This window comes from Enhydra lutris, unplaced genomic scaffold (assembly GCF_002288905.1).
Source record: "Enhydra lutris kenyoni isolate GAN:26980312 unplaced genomic scaffold, ASM228890v2 scaffoldscaffold38, whole genome shotgun sequence".
Classification (NCBI taxonomy): Eukaryota; Metazoa; Chordata; class Mammalia; order Carnivora; family Mustelidae; genus Enhydra; species Enhydra lutris.
The window spans coordinates 5859302-5880202 of record NW_019154122.1 but is presented as its reverse complement, the minus strand read 5'-3'; the positions used below and the strand labels follow the sequence as shown (position 1 = coordinate 5880202).

Genomic DNA, 20901 nt, shown 5'->3' with positions numbered 1-20901 from the left:
GTGGGGATACAGCAGTGAACAAAACATTGTGTTGGGAAAGGAACAGAAAGAGAGAAAAATAGATACAAGCCTAGAAAATGACAAAGCTGGGATCTAAATCCAGACAGCCTGACTCCAGAATTCATTCTATACCATCTGCCTCTGATTGCTTTTGTAAGTTGCTCTCTGCCTTCTACAAAAGTTTACAACTCTCTTGAATCCAATAAAAATGCCTCTGTCAGTTTCTAATTCTACACAATACAGAGCCTTGTGCATCTTCCATACGACTTCTCTGAGACTCAGTTTCCAAATTTGTGAAAGTGAAGATACTAATTTTAATCTGCTGTGAGGATAAATGGAATTATATGAGATCCCTGGTGCTATTGGTGACACATCATAGGTATTTAGTGAAGTTAGTTTTTTTCCTTTTTCAACACAAATGCTATACTACACAACACCCCTAGAATAGTGTTTTTTGTTTTTTAAAGTTGGCTCCACACCCAACATGGGTCTTGAACTCATGACCCGGAGATCAAGAGGCTCAGGCTTTACTGACAGAGCCAGTCAGGTGCTCTGAGAGAATTTTTCTCTCTAATTCATCCAATCAATCATTATTTATTCATTCACCCATTCTTACATCCATTCAAAAAAGCATTTATTGAGAATCTAATATATACCAGGCTCTCTGCTCGTCATTCAGGATACAAAAATGGCACGGACCTCATTCTCACAGAGCTCCCAGTCACATCCAAGAGATACACAAAGAATTAGAATATAATCTGATAATGTAACTCAGATGAGAGCTAGAAGAAGGGTGGTCATGGAAGGAAGCCTTCCTAAAGGAAGGGGCTCTGTCATGGTAAGAACTGGTCTGGCAGTTCTACTGTTAAAGTTGCCAAAAATAAATGAATAAATTAATGGGTCAATGAATTCAGTTCATTTCAAGAAGCACTTCATAGAAGATCCATCCTACTGTCCAAGGCATTGCACTCTGAACAGGGAGTGTGCGGACGAAGGGGAATGAGCTTCTAGTTTTACTGGCAGATACAATCATCTGTAAAGAGATGTTCTAATAGAATGTGGAGAATTCTATGGGGTACCCAAGCTACTTGGACAATGAGAAGATAGAGGGATCTCTATGCTCTATTAGTGGATGAAGAGGGGGCTCTAAGATCTATTAGTGTAGGCTTCTAAGAATGAACTCTGAGTCTTGGATATATATGGAATGTCATTGACAACTTTTTTTTTTTTTTAAGATTTTATTTATTTGACAGAGATCACAAGTAGGCAGAGAGGCAGGCAGAGAGGTTGGAGGAAGCAGGCTCCCCACCCAGCAGAGAGCCCGATGTGAGGCTGGATTCCAGAACCCTGAGACCATGACCTGAGCCGAAGGCAGAGGCTTTAACCTACTGAGCCACCCAGGCGCCCCTCACTGACAGCTTCTAATCAGGATTAATATGGTCAAATTTGTGTTTGTTGGTAGCATGGGGGAGGCAAACGGGGAAGGAGGGCTTAAATCAACGCTACCAGCAAGGAGGTTGGATTATGAACACGAGGCTTGAGCTAGACGTTTGAGCTGGAGATAGAATTTGAAAGTGGTTGCCATCACTCAGGGAGAGTATGCAGAGGGAAAAGGGGATGGGTGGACTCCTTGGAACCCACGCCCTTTAAGCAGCTGGCGGTGAAAAAGCAACCCGGGAAGGACACCTAAAGATTAGAGTCGGCAGCAGAACTAGGAAAGTCTGTGTCCTGGAGGTCGGATGAATAAAGAGAAGGCGGAGACAAGGAGGACCAGGAAGGAGGGCGCAGTTGTGCCCAGCGCCGTGTAGAGGTTCCAAAGCATCCCTTTTTTTCTGGCCTAGGTGACCTTTGTCAGAGCAGTTTCCCAGGTCGTGGCGCAGGCGGGAGTCCCACTGCAATAAACGAGTCAATGAGGGAGTAGAAACAGTCCAGTGAGTATATGAATGAATACATCAACGCTGTGCCCTCACTTTCCCTGGGACTTTCCAGGGCCAACGCCGGAAGCTGGTGCGGAGGAAGGGCCTTCCCGACAGAGCTCTGGATGCCGCCCGGGAAGCCTGTCAGCCTCGCAGCCTTCAGGTAGGCGCGGCTCCAAGGTCAGGGTCACCTCGGGCCTCCAGGCAACCCGTCACCCTGACAACCAACTGAAGAAAAAAACAACAACAACAAAAAAAACCCCACAAACCGGAAAGGGCGGAAGCATTCAGATCATCTCGCGATATCTGTCAGGCCGGCGCCGGCCGTCCGGGCCTGGGACCCGCGGCCGGCTCTCGCGAGACTTGCCTGCAGTTGGAGCGCGGGGCCCGACCTTAAGGAAAGCGGGAGCTGCGGGTGGGGAACATGTCGGATTCAGAGCTCGGCAGGAAGTGGGACCGGTGCATGGCGGACACGGTGGTGAAGATAGGTAAGGGGCGTCTAGTCCCTGGCAGGCCCCGCCGGGAGCCGAGCGGCCGGTTTCAGGTCCCGCTGACCAGGCCGGCGGAAGGGAAGCTCCGGGGGAGGTCAGGCCGACCGTTCTGATCCAACCCCTCGGGCCGGGGCGAGCTGACCGAGCCGGGCGGGAGGCCACTCGGGCAGCGGAGGGACGCGGCCGGAGGAGCCTGGGCCCCCGCGGGAGGCGGGAGGCGGGAGGGGAGGAGTCGCAGCTCCAGGGGCGAGGAGTGGGGGGCAGTCGGGCTGGCAGGTGGCCGGAGAGGTGCAGAGCTCCTCGAGTAGAAAGCGGTCTGCAGGGCGCAACCTCGTGCCAGAGGCTGGACATTCTCCTCCCCGGTGCCACATTTCCAGCACGGGGCGTGGAGCCCGGTCAGGGGGCACAGTGCTCGCCGGCTGAAACAAGTGCCTTCTAAAGAAGGTCATGGGGAGCGTTTTATAGACACTGCCAGGCCCTAACGAGCGTTGCTGTTATTCCGGAGTCGTAACCCGGTTTATTGGCAGCAGAGTAGTCAGCGGCCTGAAATTGGAGACCTAGTGATCTGGACGGAGAATTGCCCTGGGAAGTAAGGGACTGGACACTTTTTGGTCCCGGGTGTAACTCCGCGGAGCCTTTTCACACGTGCTCAGTGACGACGCGGATTATGAAGTCACTGGATGGAGGGGAGGGGAAAGATGGGAGTTCACTTATGGAGCGTGTACTAAGTGCCAGACACTGTGGTAGGTGTGCAACCAAGTACGCTTATCTCGTACAGGTCATGAAATCGAGAGTCAGTGAACGGATTTGTCCAGGGTCCAAGAAGTGACAAAGTTGCTCAGAAATGGCAAAGTTGGAAGTGTAACTCAGGTTTTCTGTTTTCGAGTCCCATGCTTTTTCCTTGATACTAATTCTTAACCAAATTTGATGTTTTTTTTAATGGAAAACTTGAGTATTTAAGGGGATTTAGGTTTGTGTCCATTGAATGACGGTGTTGGAAAAGAACGAAGATGGTAAGCGCGGTGAGAGCAGAAATGAGTTCTGGTGTAGTCACTGCCGTATCCGCAGACCCTTTCTGGGTTTGCTTGTGCTTAATAAAAATTGTCGAGAAGGAATTAGTAAGAGGAGTACGTACTTGATCACAGCTGTCGCTTCACCCTTGAATTCACTTACCAGCTCTGTGGTTGGGGGCAAGTTGTTGAGCCCCTCCGTCCCTCTGTTTCCTCATTTGTAAATTGACAACAGCAATTATTATCTCACGGAGTTGTTAGGATTACAAGTTTGTTTAAGTAAAGGCTTGGGTATGAATCACTTATTAAGAATGGGTTATTCTGTAAGTGAGCCAAGAAATACAGTTTTTGGAGAGATTTAACATGTGGCTCTTTTTTTTTTTTTTTAATATTTTATTTATTTATTTGACATAGAGAAGCAAGAGCGAGCACAGGCAGACAGAGAGGCAGGCAGAGGCAGAGGGAGAAGCAGGCTCCCTGCCAAGCAAGGAGCCCGATGCGGGACTCGATCCCAGGACGCCGGGACCACGACCTGAGCCGAAGGCAGCTGCCCAACCAACTGAGCCACCCAGGCGTCCCTAACATGTGGCTCTTAAATGACCACACTAAGTACTAAGCAACACGATGGCAGTAGGTACACGAGTGGGAGGCCGACTGCTCAGTTTGACATCATCCCTCTGGCTCTTCACCCTGGTCCCCATCCCCACTAGCTTTGTGGCTTTGGGTCGGTTCTCTTCTGCCACTATGAAATGGGGATAAAAAGATTAACTAAAAGAATTAGGAAGATTGAAGGATAGTAAAATACACAGGAAACTGAGCGCAGTGCCTGGCCCTTAGAGAGGCAGCAAATGTCGTAATAATTGTTGATATTAATATTGTGTCACTGAGGATCCCTGAGGGAGTGAGTGGCATGGCTGTCATTTGTGAGTGGGACATTGGTGGGGGAAGGGTATACACAGGGGAAATAATTCGGTGAGACGCCGTGATACATGATTACCGATAAGACTTGAAATGAGCGCTTCAGGCTCCTCCTGTTGTAGAGCTGTTATGAACCCAGTCAGTGTGGTGATGGGCTGAGGTCATCCAGTGAGAGTTTGCAAGGAAAATGGGCCTTTATCCGACCTTTGGAGAATGACTTGGACTTGGATAGTCAGGGAGAGTGGGAAAACTGGGACAGAGGCCCAGCCCAGTTGAACTCTTGTAGAGCAGGAGATTGAAGCATGGAGAGGTTAAGAAGCTAGCCATGGAGGAGCGGGGGTTTGAACCCAGGAATTCTAAATCCAGTAGCCCCGCTCCGTGAAGAAGGCTGGTTTGGGTGGAGTCAGAATTGTGAAATGTCTTAGGGAAATTCCACTTTATCTTAACGGCTCCTGAGTTGCTTTTGGCTTTTTCACATGCGTGGTGCGGATTCAACACAGCTGCCCTAAACACCTCTTACTTTCTGCTTCTCGGGCTCATTAGCTCTAAGCTGGTGGGGAATCATGGGATGATTTTAAGCAACAAATAATTACTGAATTCTGGGCCAGTCTGTGGGCAAATAGAGAAGCAGAAGGCATTTCACTTCCCTCAACCGGGAATTGGTGTGATATAAATGGGATTTTGGTGTGATTGTTCCGGCAGTGTTTCATACAGAACAGGTCAGGAGTTGAGGCCAGCGGTGCTGTGGATTTGAAGTGGTGAAAGTCTGCTCTGTTAGACCAGAGAGGAATGGGTATATTGAAGAAACATTCAGCTTTGTTCCCCATTTATAAAATGGAGATAGAAATTCCCACCTCCTAAGCTAGAACAGTGCCAAGTTCATAGTAGGAACTCATTAATGCTATTTTCTTCATCTTTCTCTCCAACTGGCTAACTTTGCCTCATTCCGTTTCTTACAAAGAAGACTCCAAGGTTAGAATGGGGTTAAGGGGTGATCCGCTGATGGGAACTTGGACATAAAACACCTTGTTTACAGGAAGTAAGGAAGGACTAGAAACTGATCATGGGGGATGGCAGAAGACCAGTGAGAACAGCGATCATGATTTTGGTCACTTTTCTACTTACATGATTGAGTTGTTTGAGACTGATAATGAAGCTGAGTAGGGAGTTTTAATTTTGTGGGAGAAGCTGAGTTCAGATTCGGAGGGTGTCGTCCCTTTAGTAGTGGACTTAGAGAAAGGGCATAAGAGCGAGGAAGCACAGAAGGAATACTTGGGGAGCCTTTAGTTTGAGAGTCTTGGAGACGGTGGAGATGGGCACACTCTGTAGTGAGCAAATTGGTTCCTTTTCCCGTTGGCAGTGATGTTGTGAGACCCTTCAAACCTCCTTGGCCGCTTGCTGTCTGGTCCGCAGCAGGATGGAGGTGGACACTCACGATGGCCGCCCGCCAGAAGTAGATGGGAGGCTTTGTAGAAGACGTGGGCTTTCAGCTACGTATTGGTAATTTCAGGCTCTGGCTTGACAAGAGACTGAAGGGAATCCAAGGTGAACGGACAGCTCCCGTTGTGAGGGCTTCTCTGTGTTTGGCTGCCTTAAACCTGAAGGGTTTTTGTCCTTTTCCCACTGGTTTGCTGAAAAATGACTTTTCAGTGCTCATGTTTAGCCTAGATGTAGTACAGCTGAGTTAAAGAGCATATAAGCTTGTACTTAGACGGTAGTTCTTTAGAAAAAACTGCTCTTTGCGGATCTCTTACTCTGAAGCTGGAGCAATGTCTCAACTGAAAATTCTGTGATTTCATCCTGTGGGAAGAGCTACATTGATTCACAAATACCTTTTCCCTGCCCTTCGCCATCATAAGAAAAGCACTTTTATTTCCCTCGTTAATTTTGGTTTTAAGATACTATTTGTGTATAATAGGAGTGTGATAGGATAGGTGGTTTCTAATATGGCTTGACCTAAGATATTGAGCCCACGAATCAGACAAAACAAAACACATGCCTCCCTGTAATAGACACAATAGGCCATTGTTCCTTACACATCTGTTTCTTTCAGCTCCTGTGCCTTTCTTTTCCTTTCTCCCCCTCACATTTTCACCCTTCTCTTTGGCCTGTGTTCTTATTCCTGCCACTCATATGCCTTGCCTAGTTCCTCCATAAAGCTTGAGCTTAATGTATTTTTTTAAATAAATTTGTTAGCATTGAATAAGTTCCTAGGTGTCCTGTTCATTCTCCATCACATCACTAATTTTTCTTAATAGCGCATGGCACCGGGCGCCTGGGTGGCTCAGTGGGTTAAGCCTCTGCCTTCAGCTCAGGTCATGATCTCAGGGTCCTGGGATCGAGGCCCGCATGGGCTCTCTGCTCAGTGGGGAGCCTGCTTCCGCCTCTCTGCCTACTTATGACCTCTCTCTCTCAAATAAATAAATAAAATCTTTAAAAAAAAAATAGCGCATGGCACCATCTGAAATTTGTGATTTTTTTCTTTACTTGATTGTCCGTCCTCGCTAGAATATGAACTCATGAGGCCCAGAGACATTTTTATTCACTGCTGATCGCCTAACCCCTGACACACAGAAGGCATACAATAATTACTGTTAGAAAGACATGTTTTGCTAAGAATTTTGCAGACTACATTCTCTGCCTGTATTTGCTTCTCACTGTGTGTTTATTAACTGAATGAATTAGCATTTAAGTTAAAAAGTCAAGTCAGGTAGATTTCAGGTGAATTTTTGCTAGTTCACATGTTTGACTGTGTGTCCCTGTAATTTAGGGGCTTTTTACCAACTCTTTATTTCATCTGGGGATGTAAATTATTGTCAGTAGATCTTCATAACAAAGTAGTAGTAGAAATGTTTGGGAGTAGTCAGCTAAGAAACATGAACCAGAGAACACTTTTGTATTTAAACAAGTAGAGGGTGATGTTGGTTTCAGTGGTAGTGCCAAAGCCTTATTGCAGGAAATTAAAAAGGAGTGAAGATGACATTTTATGAATGGCATGTTCCGTTAGTTTTTATGTGAATGCGTCATTAATTGTTTTTTGCTAATTTTATGGATTTATTTTTAAGTTTTATCAGATTTATTGAATGCTCTGGTTTTCTTTCTGCCCTCAGTTCACAGACTGTGCCGGCTGTTTTCCTTGTACATACCGAGTAATTTGTCTTGTGTGTACCCACATGAATAAATCACACCTTCTTGTTAATGAGGCTAGAAGGCAAGGTATCTTCCCAAAATAGAGGGCTTAAAAGCCCTGGGACAGAGCTGGTACCCTCAGCTTGTGCTTATTTCTCTGGATTGGATGGGTGGTTATATCTGTTTTCTGTTTCCCCGGGAAAACAAGATTCCAGGAGATGAGAAAAACCCAGCTATAAGACTTCAGGAGGTGCTTCCCTGTGATCTGAGAATTTCTAAGCCCTGCAAGCGTGGGTCATGGAAGCACTACCGTTGTCCTCAGAGCCTTGTTATAACTCTCTCTTGAATGCTGGAGGTCCGGCTGGCCGGCTGTGACCTCATGACCAAGTCGATGTCTGCGTGATAGCGGCCGGGCCTCAGAGTTGCAGATTTGCCCAAGGAGGCTTGGAGGAAAATCTGATCCCAATACTTCCTGAATTCATGCGGAGGTCCTGGGTTTCCTAATGTGACTTGCAAAGTTGTACAATGGACTGTGTCCCTTTTCCCCGCATTTCTCTTCCACTGAGAGGCCAGAGTCCGGAATATCTAGTCTTACTAATTTGTGAATTGGCCAGGAGATCCAGAAGGGAAGGAGATGTCATGGTTGGGGCAGGGTTGTCCGAGGCTGTGGTGCCTTCCGGGAAAAGGCTGTCTCTGCAAGGTAGGTATATTCAGCACAGCAGGGTTTTCATTTTCTTGGTAACAAGGAAAAGTGCAAGCCTGGGACATTGGGAAACAGCCCTGGAGTGTGTTGCATTCAGTGGACTCTGGGGCATTTACAGTCCTTTCCTTTTCTTTTCCCTGGCTCAGTTGGTAGTGTGTGTCTTTTGATCTCAGGGTCATGAGTTTGAGCCCCACATTGGGCACAGAGTTTATAAGAAAGAAAGGAAGAGGGGCACCTGGGTGGCTCTGTGGGTTAAGCCTCTGCCTTCGGCTTGGGTCATGGTCTCAGGGTCCTAGGATTGAGCCCCGCATTGGGCTCTCTGCTCAGCGGGGAGCCTGCTTCCCCCTCTCTCTCTTTGCCTGCTTCTGCCTACTTGTGATCTCTGTCAAATAAATAAAACAAATCTTTAAAAAAAAACAAACGAAAGGAAGAAAGGGAGGGAGGGAGGGAGGGAGGAAGGAAAGAATAGAAAGAAAGGGAGAGAGAAAGAAGTTCCTCTTTGTGCCTCAGTTTCCTTATCTATGGAATGGTAGTATCTTTCTGGGGGGGGGGTTGTTACAAGTAAGGATAAAATGAGATATTCTTTATAGAGCAATTAGGGAATTACCTGTACTTGATAAATATTAGCCGCAGGCACGTGAATGAAAGCTGGCAGTCATAAGTTAAAATATTTACCACATTTGCTTTCATCTTGCTGCTGTGGGTAGTATGGAAGCCTGATGATCAGTATTCCAGTTTATATATGTAACAGTAATTGTTAATGTATAATCACCACCCCACCACCCCCAGCTTAATGCCAGGGATTCCGGAGAGCCTGGGGGGTGCGGGGCACAGATGGTCAGTAGCAGCCTTACCCTGGAGGGGCTTACCTTCTGGAGGAATTTGCAAAGAAGGTGGTGACCTTGGAGCTCCACCTTGGAGAGTGTGTAGGCATTTAGTAGGTGGACCAGGTGGAGGACTGCATTCAGGGCCTTGGAAGCTATGCAGGCATTGTCCCAGAGGACCGAGAGGCTCTGGCTTCTGCTGGAAATGATGACAGCGGCAGCCATTCGTCCAGCACTTAGCGCGAGCTGGCAGACCCTGGCATTTCCGTTTTACATACATGACCACACTTAAGCCTGATAGCCCTATGGCGGATTTCCCCCTTTTGTTCCCCCCATTTTTTTTTAATTGTGATAAAATACACATAACAGAATTTACCATCTGACCCACTTAAAAATGCGCAGGTGAATGATAGTCCATTCGTAGTGTTTTACAGTTAATGCCGCCACCCCTCTCTGTGACTCTTCATCTGTGAGCCCCAAACTCTACCCATTTAATACTGACTCCTGCCTCCCCCCAGCCCCTGGCCACCTCTGTTCTACTTTCTCTTTCTGTGATTTTGACTTCTCTAAGTACCTCCTGGAAATACAGTCCCACAGTCCTTGCCTTTTTGAAACTGACTTATTTCAGTTTATGTGATGCCCTCAAGGTTCACCCACGTTGTAGCATATATCAGAATTGCCTCCTTTTAAAATCTGAGTAGGATTTTGGTGTGTGTGTGTGTGTAACACATTTTGCTTATTCATTCAGCTGTGGACGGATGGACGCTATTGTGAGTAATGTTGCTGTGAACACGGTACACACCTGTCTTTTGAAGACCTTGCTTCCAATTCTTTTTGGGTACATACCTAGAAGTGGCATTGTTGGGTCATATTGTAAATCGATTTTTAACAGTTTGAGGATCTGCCGCACTGTTTTCCACAGCAACTGGACCATTTTACGTTCCTACCCGTAGTGCACCAGTGTCCCAGTTAGTTCACATCCTCACCAACAGTTGTTTCCTTCCTGCCTTTTTTTTTGACAGTAGCCATTCCAGTGGGGGTAAGTTAGTATCTCATTGGTCTCGTTGTGGTCCTGATTTGCTATCCCTAATGATTAGTGATGTTGAACATCTTCACATGTGCTCACTGGCCATATGTATATCTTCTTTGGAGAAATGTCTGCTCAAGTTCCTTTTCCATTTTTGAATTGGTTTATTGTTGTGTTTTAGAAGTTCTCTTCTATATTCTGGATATTAACCCCTTGTCAGATAAATGATTTACAAATACTTCATTTATTTGAGAGAGAGTGAGAGAGAATGAGAGAGAACAAGAGGAGAGGCAGAGGGAGAGGGGGAGAGAGAATTCCAGGCAGACTCCCTGCTGAGCATGGAACCCAATTCGGGACTCAATCCTATGATGCTGAGATTGTTACCTGAGCCAAAACCAAGAGTCAGATGCTTAACCAACTGAGCCACCCAGGCGCCCCTATCATGGGATTTTGATAAGGATTGCTTTGACTTTGTAGATTGTTTGGTTAGTATTGACATGTATTAACAAATAGAATGCTGTTTATTAATTTTTAATACTTTTATTTATATTAATGATTATTAATACTGTTAGTATTAATACCATTTATTCTGCTACCTTTGAATACTATGATATGGATATATACAATATTTTGTTTATCCGTTTACCAGCTGATGGACATTTTTGTTGTTCGTACTTTTTTTTTTTTTTTTTAAGATTTTATTTGTTTTTGAGAGAGAGCACGAGTGGGTGGGGAGGAGGCAGAGTCCAGGACCCTGGGATCATGACCTGAGCCAAAGCAGACACTTAACTGACTGAGCCACTCAGGCGCCCAGTTGTTGTACCTTTTGGCTTTTAGGAATAATGCTGCTGTGATCAAATATACAAGTTTTTTTGTTTGTTTGTTTTTTTAAGATTTTTTATTTATTTATTTGACACAGAGAGAGGTCATAAGTAGGCAGAGAGGCAGGCAGAAAGGGGAGGGGAAACAGGCTCCCTGCTGAGCAGGGAGCCCACGACGTGGGCCTTGATCCCAGGACCCTGAGATCATGACCCAAGCTGAAGGCAGAGGCTTAACCCACTGAGCCACCCAGGTGCCCAAATATACAAGTTTTTATGTTGGGGTCTGTCTTCATTTCTCTTGGGTACGTATGCCCCTACGGGTGGGTTTGCTGGGTTGCTGGGTTGTGTGGCAACTCTTTGGGTAGCATTAGGAAGAACCATGGAATGTGAAGGCGAAGAGTGACATGGTTGGATTTCTGATTTCAGAAAGATGACTGAAGTAGCACCAGAAGAATGAGTTAGAAAGGACCGAGATGAAGGCAGAGAGATTGGTTAGTATGTTGTTGTTAATTTATGCTGAAGATGAGGTGATCTGATAGAAGAAACCAAAACTAAGATGGGGACAAAGAAGTGGAACGGAGACCGATGTCACAGTGCGGTGCAGTGATCCTATTTACAGAACTTGAAATGTACACCCTCAGGAGTCAGGGTCTATGTAAATGGAGGTGGTCTTGCTCTCGACAAATAGGAGAGGCAGGAGCGCAGCCCAGGCAACACTTTGCAGTTTATTAGTTTCTGGTACCTCTTGGGCTAGGTCGCTGGTTATGTGCAGCTCAGTGAACAGAGATGAAATTGCTTTGCCATGCGTTCATTTTCATGAAAAGAAAGGGTTTGGTCTTGTTTCTTCCTTGTTAAGAAAGTGGGACTTTAAATAACTTAGCAGGTGACCTGCCTTAGAATTAACCAGCAGATTTTGTGTATTCATCCATTAAACAGTTAAGTGTAGTGAAATTAATTGTGAAGGCCATTTTCATGTAAAAAAAAAAAAAACACTATACTGAAAGAGGCCAATGAATAAGGTCATGGAAAAAGAAAGCAAATTGTTGTTTCTCTGTAAATATCCGTTCATCTGATAAATGTGGGTTGCCACAAAGTATTGGTGGCTCACCAAAAACTGCCTTGTAGCCTGTGTTTGCAAACTGATCCGTCTCCATTTCATGGAGTGATATCACTTAGGCTAAACTAAAATACTTCAAAGGTTTTTGGCTGTTTATAGGTTTTGGGTCTCAAATTTGTACATGTTAATTGTTGAGTTAGTAGCCATATTTTGTTTGTTATATGTATTTCTAAACAGTTTTTGAGAGTAAAAATACTTTTTTCCGTCTGCGGCAGCAGTATGAATAATGGAACATTGTGATCTTGCTAGAGGGGAATTTTGTGTTAGTGTTATAGAATAATGTAATTAGGCACTATATGGAACTTCCAGACATATTTAGATCTTTGTTCTGGCTGTGGTTTCATGCTTTCCTAAAATGTGGCCTGAAACGGTTTATTAGCAAATATGCTGAATTGCTTTCTCTGGCAAGTGCATTTCAGTATTGAATCCAAGTGAAAACACAAATATTTACTTACAAAAGTCTTTTTGGTGTGGTAATATTTTTACTGTGGCCATTGACCCACTAGTAAAATGTGAGGGCATTGCTAGATTGGATCTTGTTTATTTAAAGACCATGAGAGGGAGAGAGAGGAGGCTAACTTTGTGTGAATGCCTGGTATCTGCCACTGTACTTGGTACACTAATGTATTATCCCCTGTTACCCTCCTGGCAACTCAGTGAGGAAATTTGTATTCTCTCTCTTTCTAGCAAGAAAAATAATGCTCAGAGATATTTATAAAAATTGAGCTGATTTTTATTTTTTTTTTTTTAATTTTTTTTAAAGATTTTATTTATTTATTTGACAGAGAGAGAGATTACAAGTAAGCAGAGAGGCAGGCAGAGAGAGAGGAGGAAGCAGGCTCCCTGCCGAGCAGAGAGCCCGACACGGGGCTCGATCCCAGAACCCTGGGATCACGACCCGAGCCGAAGGCAGAGGCTTTAACCCACTGAGCCACCCAGGCGCCCCTGAGCTGATTTTTAAATCTGTATTAAAGTGTAAACAATCCAAAGTCACCAGAGCGGTTTTTACAATGAAAAACAAAGTTGGGGGCGCCTGGGTGGCTCAGTGGGTTAAATGTAGCCTCTGCCTTCGGCTCAGGTCATGATCCCAGGGTCCTGGGATCCAGCCCAGAGTTGGGCTCTCTGCTCAGCAGGGAGCCGGCTTCCCTTCCTCTCTCTCTGCCTGCCTCTCTGCCAACTTGTGATCTCTCTCTCTCTCTCAAAATAAATAAATAAAATCTTAAAAAAAAAAAAAAAAAAAGAAAAACAAAGTTGGAAAAGTGCAGTCAATACCTGCCATCAAGGCTTATTGTAAAGCTGCAGTGAACGAGACAGTGGTATTGGCGAAGGGAGACACACCTAGATCAGTGTCAAGAAGTAGACCCATCAGTAGATGGTCAGTTAAAGATGCCAAGGCAGTTTAACGGGGAATGGAACATCTTTCCATCAAACTGCTTGAATAGCTGGGCATCCATATAGAGGGAAAAAAATGAACCTCATTATCGTGCATAAAAATTAACTGGAAAGAATCACAAACCTAAATGTAAAAGTTAAAACTGTAAAACTCCAGAAGAAAACATAGGAGAAAAATCTCTGTGACTTTGAGTTCTGAAAAGATTTCTTAGGTCACAACAAAGTCACAAAGAAAAAAACTGATACACGGGATTTGACCAAAATCTAAAACTTTTGCTCTTTGAAAGAAACCATTAAAAGCACAAAAAGGCAAGCCACAGAATGGGAGAAAATATTTGCAGTACATGTATCTGACACAGGACTTGTTTCCGTAATAAATAAAGAATTCTTGAGTGCCTAGGTGCTCGATCGGTTGATTGAGCACTTGCCTTGATCTCCGGTGTGATATCCCAGGAACCCCCCCCCCCCCCCCCCCCCCCCCCCCTGCCTCTGCTCCTTCCCCCCCCTCCTCTCCCTCCCCCCCCCCCCTGCTCTCCCGTGCTTTCTCTCTCAAATAATATCTTTTTAAAAAATGAAGAACTCTTAAATTTAGTGGTAAGAAGACCGCATTTGAGAAAATGGGTAAGGGTGCTTGGGTGGCTCAGTTGGTTAAGCATCTGCCTTCGGCTCAGGTCATGATCCCAGGGTCCTGGCATCAAGCCAGAGTTGGCTCCCTGCTCCGTGAGGAGCCTGCTTCTTCCTCTCCTGCTACCCCTTCACCCTGCTCGCGCGTGCACGCATGCTCTCTCTGTCTCAGATAAATAAACAAAATCTTAAAAAAAAAAAAAAAAAGAAAGTGGGCAAATGTTTGATAAGATTCTTCACAAAAGAAATTATACTGGGGTGCCTGGGTGGCTCAGTGGGTTAAAGCCTCTGCCTTCGTCTCAGGTCATAATCCCAGGGTCCTGGGATCCAGCCCCGCATTGGGCTCTCTGCTCAGCAGGGAGCCTGCTTCCCCCTCTCTCTCTGCCTGCCTCTCTGCCTACTTGCGATCTCTCTCTGTCAAATAAATAAAAAAAAAAAAAAAAATATTGACACATGAAAGGATTTTCAATATCATTAGTCATTAGGGAAATGCAAATTTCAGTCATAATGAGAATACCCCTCCACACCATTAAAATAGTTAAAAAGACAGACTGCACTAAAGTTTGACTAGGATGTTGGACAGGTGGAATTCTGGTGCACTGTTGATAGGGTTGTAAAATAGTACAACCACTTAGTAGTTTTTTGTATATATACCATCTAGTCATTCTACTCATACGGATTTACCCAAGAAAAATGAAAACATTTCCTCACATGAAGTCTTACGCATGAATATTCATAGCAGCTTTACTCATAATGCCCCCAAACTGGAAAGAACCCAGAAGTCCTTCAGCAGGTGAATGGATAAGAACAAAATATAGACTATCCATAAAGCGGACTGTTCATTAATAAAAGGAACAAATACTAATATATACAATAACATACGTACATTTCAAAATCATCTTGAGTAACAAACTAGACACAAGAGTATATATTATGTTCCATTAAAAAAAAAGTACGATCCATGCCCAATATGGGGCTTGAACTCACAGCCGAGAAATTAAGTCGCGTGCTCTACCAACTAAGCCAGCCAGGCACCTTCACTATATTCCATTTATATGATGCCATTTGTATATTAAATTCTAGAAAATACAAACCAGTCTGTAACGACAAAGTAGAGAAGCGGTTGCCTGGGGTAAAGGGTGGAGGGAAGGGTAGGCTGCGGAGGGACACAAGGGAACGTCGAGGGGTGATGGCAGTGTTCTGTTTCACGATTGGAGTGGTGGTTTCGCAGGTATATACACTCGTCAAACACCGTAAGTGGCTGCAGTTCATTCTACAGAAATAATACCTCCAAAAGTTCTTTAAAGACAGAAAGAAGGAAGATACTCCATGTTGGTGAGGATAAAAGCAGCCACAGCCTCAGACTGTCTGTGGGAATCTTGATCGGTGAACCACTTTGGAAAACTGGCAGTATTTACTAGAGCTAACCAGATGTATACCCCGTGACACAACGATTTCAGGCCTGGGTATCTACCCAGCAGACGTGCCCCCATGTCCACCAGATGACTTGCCCTGGAATGTTTAGAACACTATTCATAATGGCCCTGACTGGAAGCTCCCCAAATGGCCATCAGCGGAGAATGGATAAGTAAATCGGGGTACACTGATGTGATGGCGTGCTCTATGGCAATGACACTGAACGACCTCCTGCAGCTGTTCATGGTGTTAGGCTAACATTCTCACTGTGTGAGTCCACTTACAGAAGTTTTAGAAACGGGCAAAACTACTCACTTGTCAGAATATGATTGCCCTCGGATGGAGAGCTTTGCAAAAGGGAGCCCAGGCAGGCTTCTGACGGTGTTGGTCATCTTCTGTGCCCTCCTCTGGCTCACCTTGGGTGTTTTTCGTCTGCAAATACATCCCGTGGTGCACTTGAATTGTGCAGCTTTCTATCTGTATGTTGTGATTCAGTAAAAAGTGTTTTTTTTTAATTAATTTTTTAAAAAGATTTTATTTATTTGACAGGTAGAGATCACAAGTAGGCAGAGAGGCAGGCAGAGAGAGGGGGGGAAGCAGGCTCCCCGCTGAGCAGAGAACCCGATGCGGGACTCAATCCCAGCACCCCGAGATCATGACCTGAGCCGAAGGCAGTGACTTAACCCACTGAGCCACCCAGGCGCCCCCAATTCAGTAAAAAGTTTTTTTAAAAGACGTGCTGTGCGGCACCTGAGTGGCTCAGTCGGTTAAGTGTCCGCCTCTTGATTTAGGCTCAGGTCATGGCCTCAGGGTCGTGGGATTGAGTCCTCGTGGGGTCTCAGGGTCAGTGGGATTCCTCCTCTCTCTCTCCCTCTGTCCCTCCCCCTGCTCACACTCTCTCTAAAATAGTAAATAAATAAATCTTAGGAAAAAAGATGTACTATTACAGAATGGTGTCCTTTATAAAGTGAGGAAAGCAAATTGTAAAACATGCATGACATGTGATCCCATGTATATAAATGGAATGATAATAAACAATCCAAATTATCTCTTGGGAATGATGTTAGGTGGGGAAGATTGTTAACTTTGCTGTTTTTATAATGTAAGCAAGAAAACACATAAGAACAGTTTCTGTTTTTTAAAAAAAAGTTATTTAGGGGCGCCTGGCTGCTTAGTTGGTGGAGCGTGAGACTCTCTATCCTGGGGTTATAAGTTTGAGCCCCATGGTGGGTGTAGAGATTACTTAAAAGGAAGTATTTTTTTTTTTTTTAATTTATTTGACAGACAGAGATCACAAGTAGGCAGAGAGGCAGGCAAAGAGAGAGAGAGGAGGAAGCAGGCGCCCCACCGAGCAGAGAGCCTGATGTGGGGCTCGATCCCAGGACCCTGGGATCATGACCTGAGCTGAAGACAGAGGCTTTAACCCACTGAGCCACCCAGGCGCCCCTTAAAAAGAGTCTTAAAAAAAATTTTTTTAAGTTATTTGTGGAGTCCGTTTGGTTCCTGTAGTTGAAGATTATGAATGATCTTTAAATGCGTATGTTACGTCTAGTTTGCTATTTAACAGGTTAGTACTTTAAAGTGAAAATCTTTTTAAGCTTTTTGGCCAATTTTGGAAATTATATTTTCGTCTGTTAATGGAGTTTCTCATTGGGTGACCTGTTAGTGGGTTTGCTTTTGGTGGGTGTGATGGCCCATTGTTGCCTGAAGACCCCAGTAGGATAAACCTCCCTGGTTGAGGAAGCTGAAGGCTCTTGGCCGCAGAAGCCATGTGGGATAGTGAAAAGCCAAATGGGCTTGGGACAGTTACTGACTCGCTCTGAGACTCAATTTCCTAGTCTGTAGAAAACTGGTTGTCTTTTTTTTTTTTTAAAGTAGGCTTCACTCCCAGTGTGGGGCTCAAACTCATGACCCTGAGGTTGAGAATCACATGTCAACCCACCGAACAGCCAGATGTCGCTCTTCATCTGTGTGCTTGGGATGCTAGTCCCTACATGATTTTCATGAGGCTCAGGATGAGATAATAATCAAAATGGATGTGAAAGCACTTTATAAATTGTAAACCCCTAGACGGCTGGTTCTCCACTGGGAGTGATTTACAGCTACGCTGTGGGAACATTGGGCAATGTCTGGTGACTTGTGTGGTTGCCATATAGGGAGTGGGGGAGTGGCGGTGCTGCTGACACCTAGTAGGTAGGGACAGGGATGCTGCTAGACATCCTGTCATGCGCAGAACGGCACCCAGGAATTGTACACCCCAAATGCCAGTAATCAAGTTTGAGAAACCTTGCCCTAGGCTTATGTAACTTCCTGAACTTCTTACTCTCTGTGGCTCCCTGCCACAGCCTTCCAGACTAATGCTCACAAAACATGGGTCACATATTCGTGTATCACGTGCACGTACTTTCTCAGCAGCTGAAATCGAGGTGAGAAATGAAGAAGAAAAAGGAACAAATAGAATAATTAGAATGATTTGAAAGAAAGCATAGCCCATTATTTTTAGGGCCTTAAAAAAACACCACATGCATGCATATGGGAAGGATAGGGCATATGAGAGTATGAATTTGTGTTGATGACGACGGGAAGCCAAGTAGCAAAATGGTGTGCGGCACGGCTGGGAGAGCGGGCTGGCTGCAGTGCTTTTTCCCAGGTTGTTTCAGTTGGGTATCTGCAGGTAGAATTTAGAACTATTTGATTGAGAGTGAACAGTGCAAATGGGAGGAATTGAAATCCCATGTGTTTATGTCAAGTTTCTTTATCCAACCTAAAGCTGCATTAGAATGCTTAGAATAGTTTATAATTATTGTAACACTCCGACATAATTGTTGACAGATTTGTAGACTTACTTTGACAAATGTTTACGAGTCAGAACGAATGTTTCTGATTGTCAGAACTTACACATGTAAACCACTCAAAATTTCTGTCTGATTTTCAATGATTAACTGGAGTGAATGATTTAAGCAACACATTTCACCTTTTGCTAAGAAGCAGCCCTAGGAAAGCTGCTACTTTCTTGACATCATCTCAAATGATTAAATTGAAATCATTAGTTCAAAGGCTTTTTTTTTTTTTTAATTTTTTTTAACACCATTTTCGTATAGGCCTGCATGTGACAAATCCTGAACTCACGACCTCATAAATATCCCATTTTGATCAGAAGCAAAAATGGAGTATATTACTGCTCCAGTCTCACATTGTCTTGACATTAGAATATGTGCTACCAATCTTACGAATTTCCAGAAAAGATCGGCTCTCACCATCAAAGACCCACAGCATATTTTTCTTCTTGTTCCCACTACAACTTGAAATTCATTTTATTTCAGCTCATAATTTCTGTTTTAGAAGACTTTTTTTTCTTTACTCAGTTTATGAAAATTAAATTCTTGGCTTCTTTATGTGTGCAAGTGCAGTGGTTTGGAGAGGTGTATTTATGGGGCTTTGTGGAATAAGGATGCCTTCAAGAAAGACTGCAGACCACTACTGGAATATAAAGTCAGCTGGGCACTCTTGCTTGTCTTGGGCCTCTTATTAGAGTCAGATTTGAATAGCAGAGAGAAAGATGCTTACAGAAGCCCCGAAACTCAGATGAATCCTTGCGACACCTTTGCAAATGCTGTTTTGGGATATATTCCCCATTTGCACCAACAGGATCTTAAATGCAAAACCACTGGTATATTTTTCAAATATTTGAGCCCCTTTTCTATCTCTGCTCACCTTTGTCCATGACCGTGTCTTAAGGATCCCTTATTTAAGAGTCGTTACTGAGTGTGGTCACTCCCACTGCTCAGAAGTTCCTAACCCTGGACCATAGTCATGTCTTGAAAGCCTTCCCTTTCCATCCTGCCTAGCAGGGGGGACAGGGGAGCGAGAGACCACAGTACACAAGCTACCATTTTCCAGTCAGATGGGCAGAGGAGAGTGTGGTCTGGACCTGTCTCCCACTGGGCTGCTGTGACAGTTTTCTCTTGTCGGCACCCCGTTTCTGATGTCTCTGATGGGGGCCTCTTCACATCTGTCCCTGTTGCCGCCAAAGCAGGCACACTGTCAAGTGCTCATTGGGTATGTTGTTTCCCTCGCTTGATTCCCGTTACTGCTTCCCTCCTGCTTACAGTAGTGGGGGGGGGTTGGCTTAGTGCGGCAGGAAACACCCTTGCTCCGTCGACCTCACACTGGATGACTTGGCAGCAGGGAGCTCCTGGGAGCCAGTTTCCCTTGCCCCCTGTCTACCCCCCCAGAATGGTTTGGGTGTCCTCCTCAGTGCTTTTCATGCATTGTACCTGTTCCCGTCATTGTATCTCACACCTCGACCTCCTGGTTACAGTCGGTTCCAGCCCCAGACCTCGAGCTGACCGATCGCAGGGCCTGGCCCGACAGCTGGCACACAGTAGGGGCTCAGTTTGTATGCTTAAGGCAATGCTCACGCATAGTGTTGGCCGGCACAACTTGGGAAGGCATTTCGTTAACTTTAGGGACTCAAAAGTATTTAAATAGCTTTATGTGTCTGTGAGGGGGGCAGTCAAGCACCAGGCCTCTGGAGTCAGGCTGCCTGGTTCAAATCCCAGATGTGCGACCTGGGGCAAGGGACGTACCGTTTCCGAGTCTCCGTTTCTTGACCTGTAAGATGGGGCTAATGAAAGAAGTTTATCGTGAGGATTAAATGAGGTAACGGACTCCTGAAGCATAAGTGCTTAGCGAATGCTTTTCACTTAATGTTCTGTAGTGTTCCTGAAAACATTGCAGATGTCCCCCCCCTTTTTTTAGGATTTTATTTATTTTAGAGAGCATGGGGGCAGAGATCAGAGGGAGAGGGACAAGCAGACTCCATGCTGAGCTCAGAGCCAGACATGGGGCTTGATCCCACGACCCTGAGATCATGACCTGAGCCGAAATCCGGAGTCTGACACTCAACTGACGGAGCCACCCAGGCGCCCCGGCTGTTGCGGTTTTATAAACTCAGTTATATTTTAGATAAAGGGGATTTGGTATTAAAAGGTTAGTTGATGAATGTTATAAATATGTATAACTATTATAAATAGCACCCATGTTTTTCCTAGTTATCCAGATAGAGGTTCTCAGCATTTTCTTTGACGGCCTGCCCCGGTGCAGCCCCCGAACCCCAGACTCACATATACATAATCAGTTGCTAAGCCTGTAAATTCTGCCAGCAAAATGTCTTCTTCCTTTCCAAGTGATCCTACACACCTTAGTTAGACAAGTCTTACTAAAGCACGGGTTCAGTCAAGTTACATTTTTTTTTTCGAAGACTTTATTTATTTGACAGAGAGAGACAGAGAGAGGGAACACAAGCAGAGGGAGTGGGAGAGGGAGAAACAGGCTTCCTGCTGAGCAGGGAGACTCATGCAGGGCTTGTTCCCAGGACCCTTTTTTTTTTTTTATCCCGAAGGCAGCTGCTTAAGGACTGAGCCACCCAGGCGCCCCTCATATTACATATCTAAAAAAAACAAAAAACAAAAAACTTTAGGGCAGCCTCCTGCCTGCTAGAGTAAGTGCCG

The 20901-nt window shown here is 45.0% G+C and overlaps 1 protein-coding gene across 1 annotated transcript in view; it reads left to right on the top strand.

The window, feature by feature from the left end:
• Positions 1-2221: 2221 nt before the first annotated feature.
• Positions 2222-20901, top strand: part of LOC111154921 (mitochondrial inner membrane organizing system 1) — a 31137-nt gene continuing 12457 nt past the window's right edge. Inside the window, exon 1 of the mRNA XM_022514877.1 lies at positions 2222-2404. Within this exon, the coding sequence (XP_022370585.1) occupies positions 2341-2404 (64 nt within the window). The 5' untranslated portion in view covers positions 2222-2340. The remainder of the gene's footprint in view (positions 2405-20901) is intronic.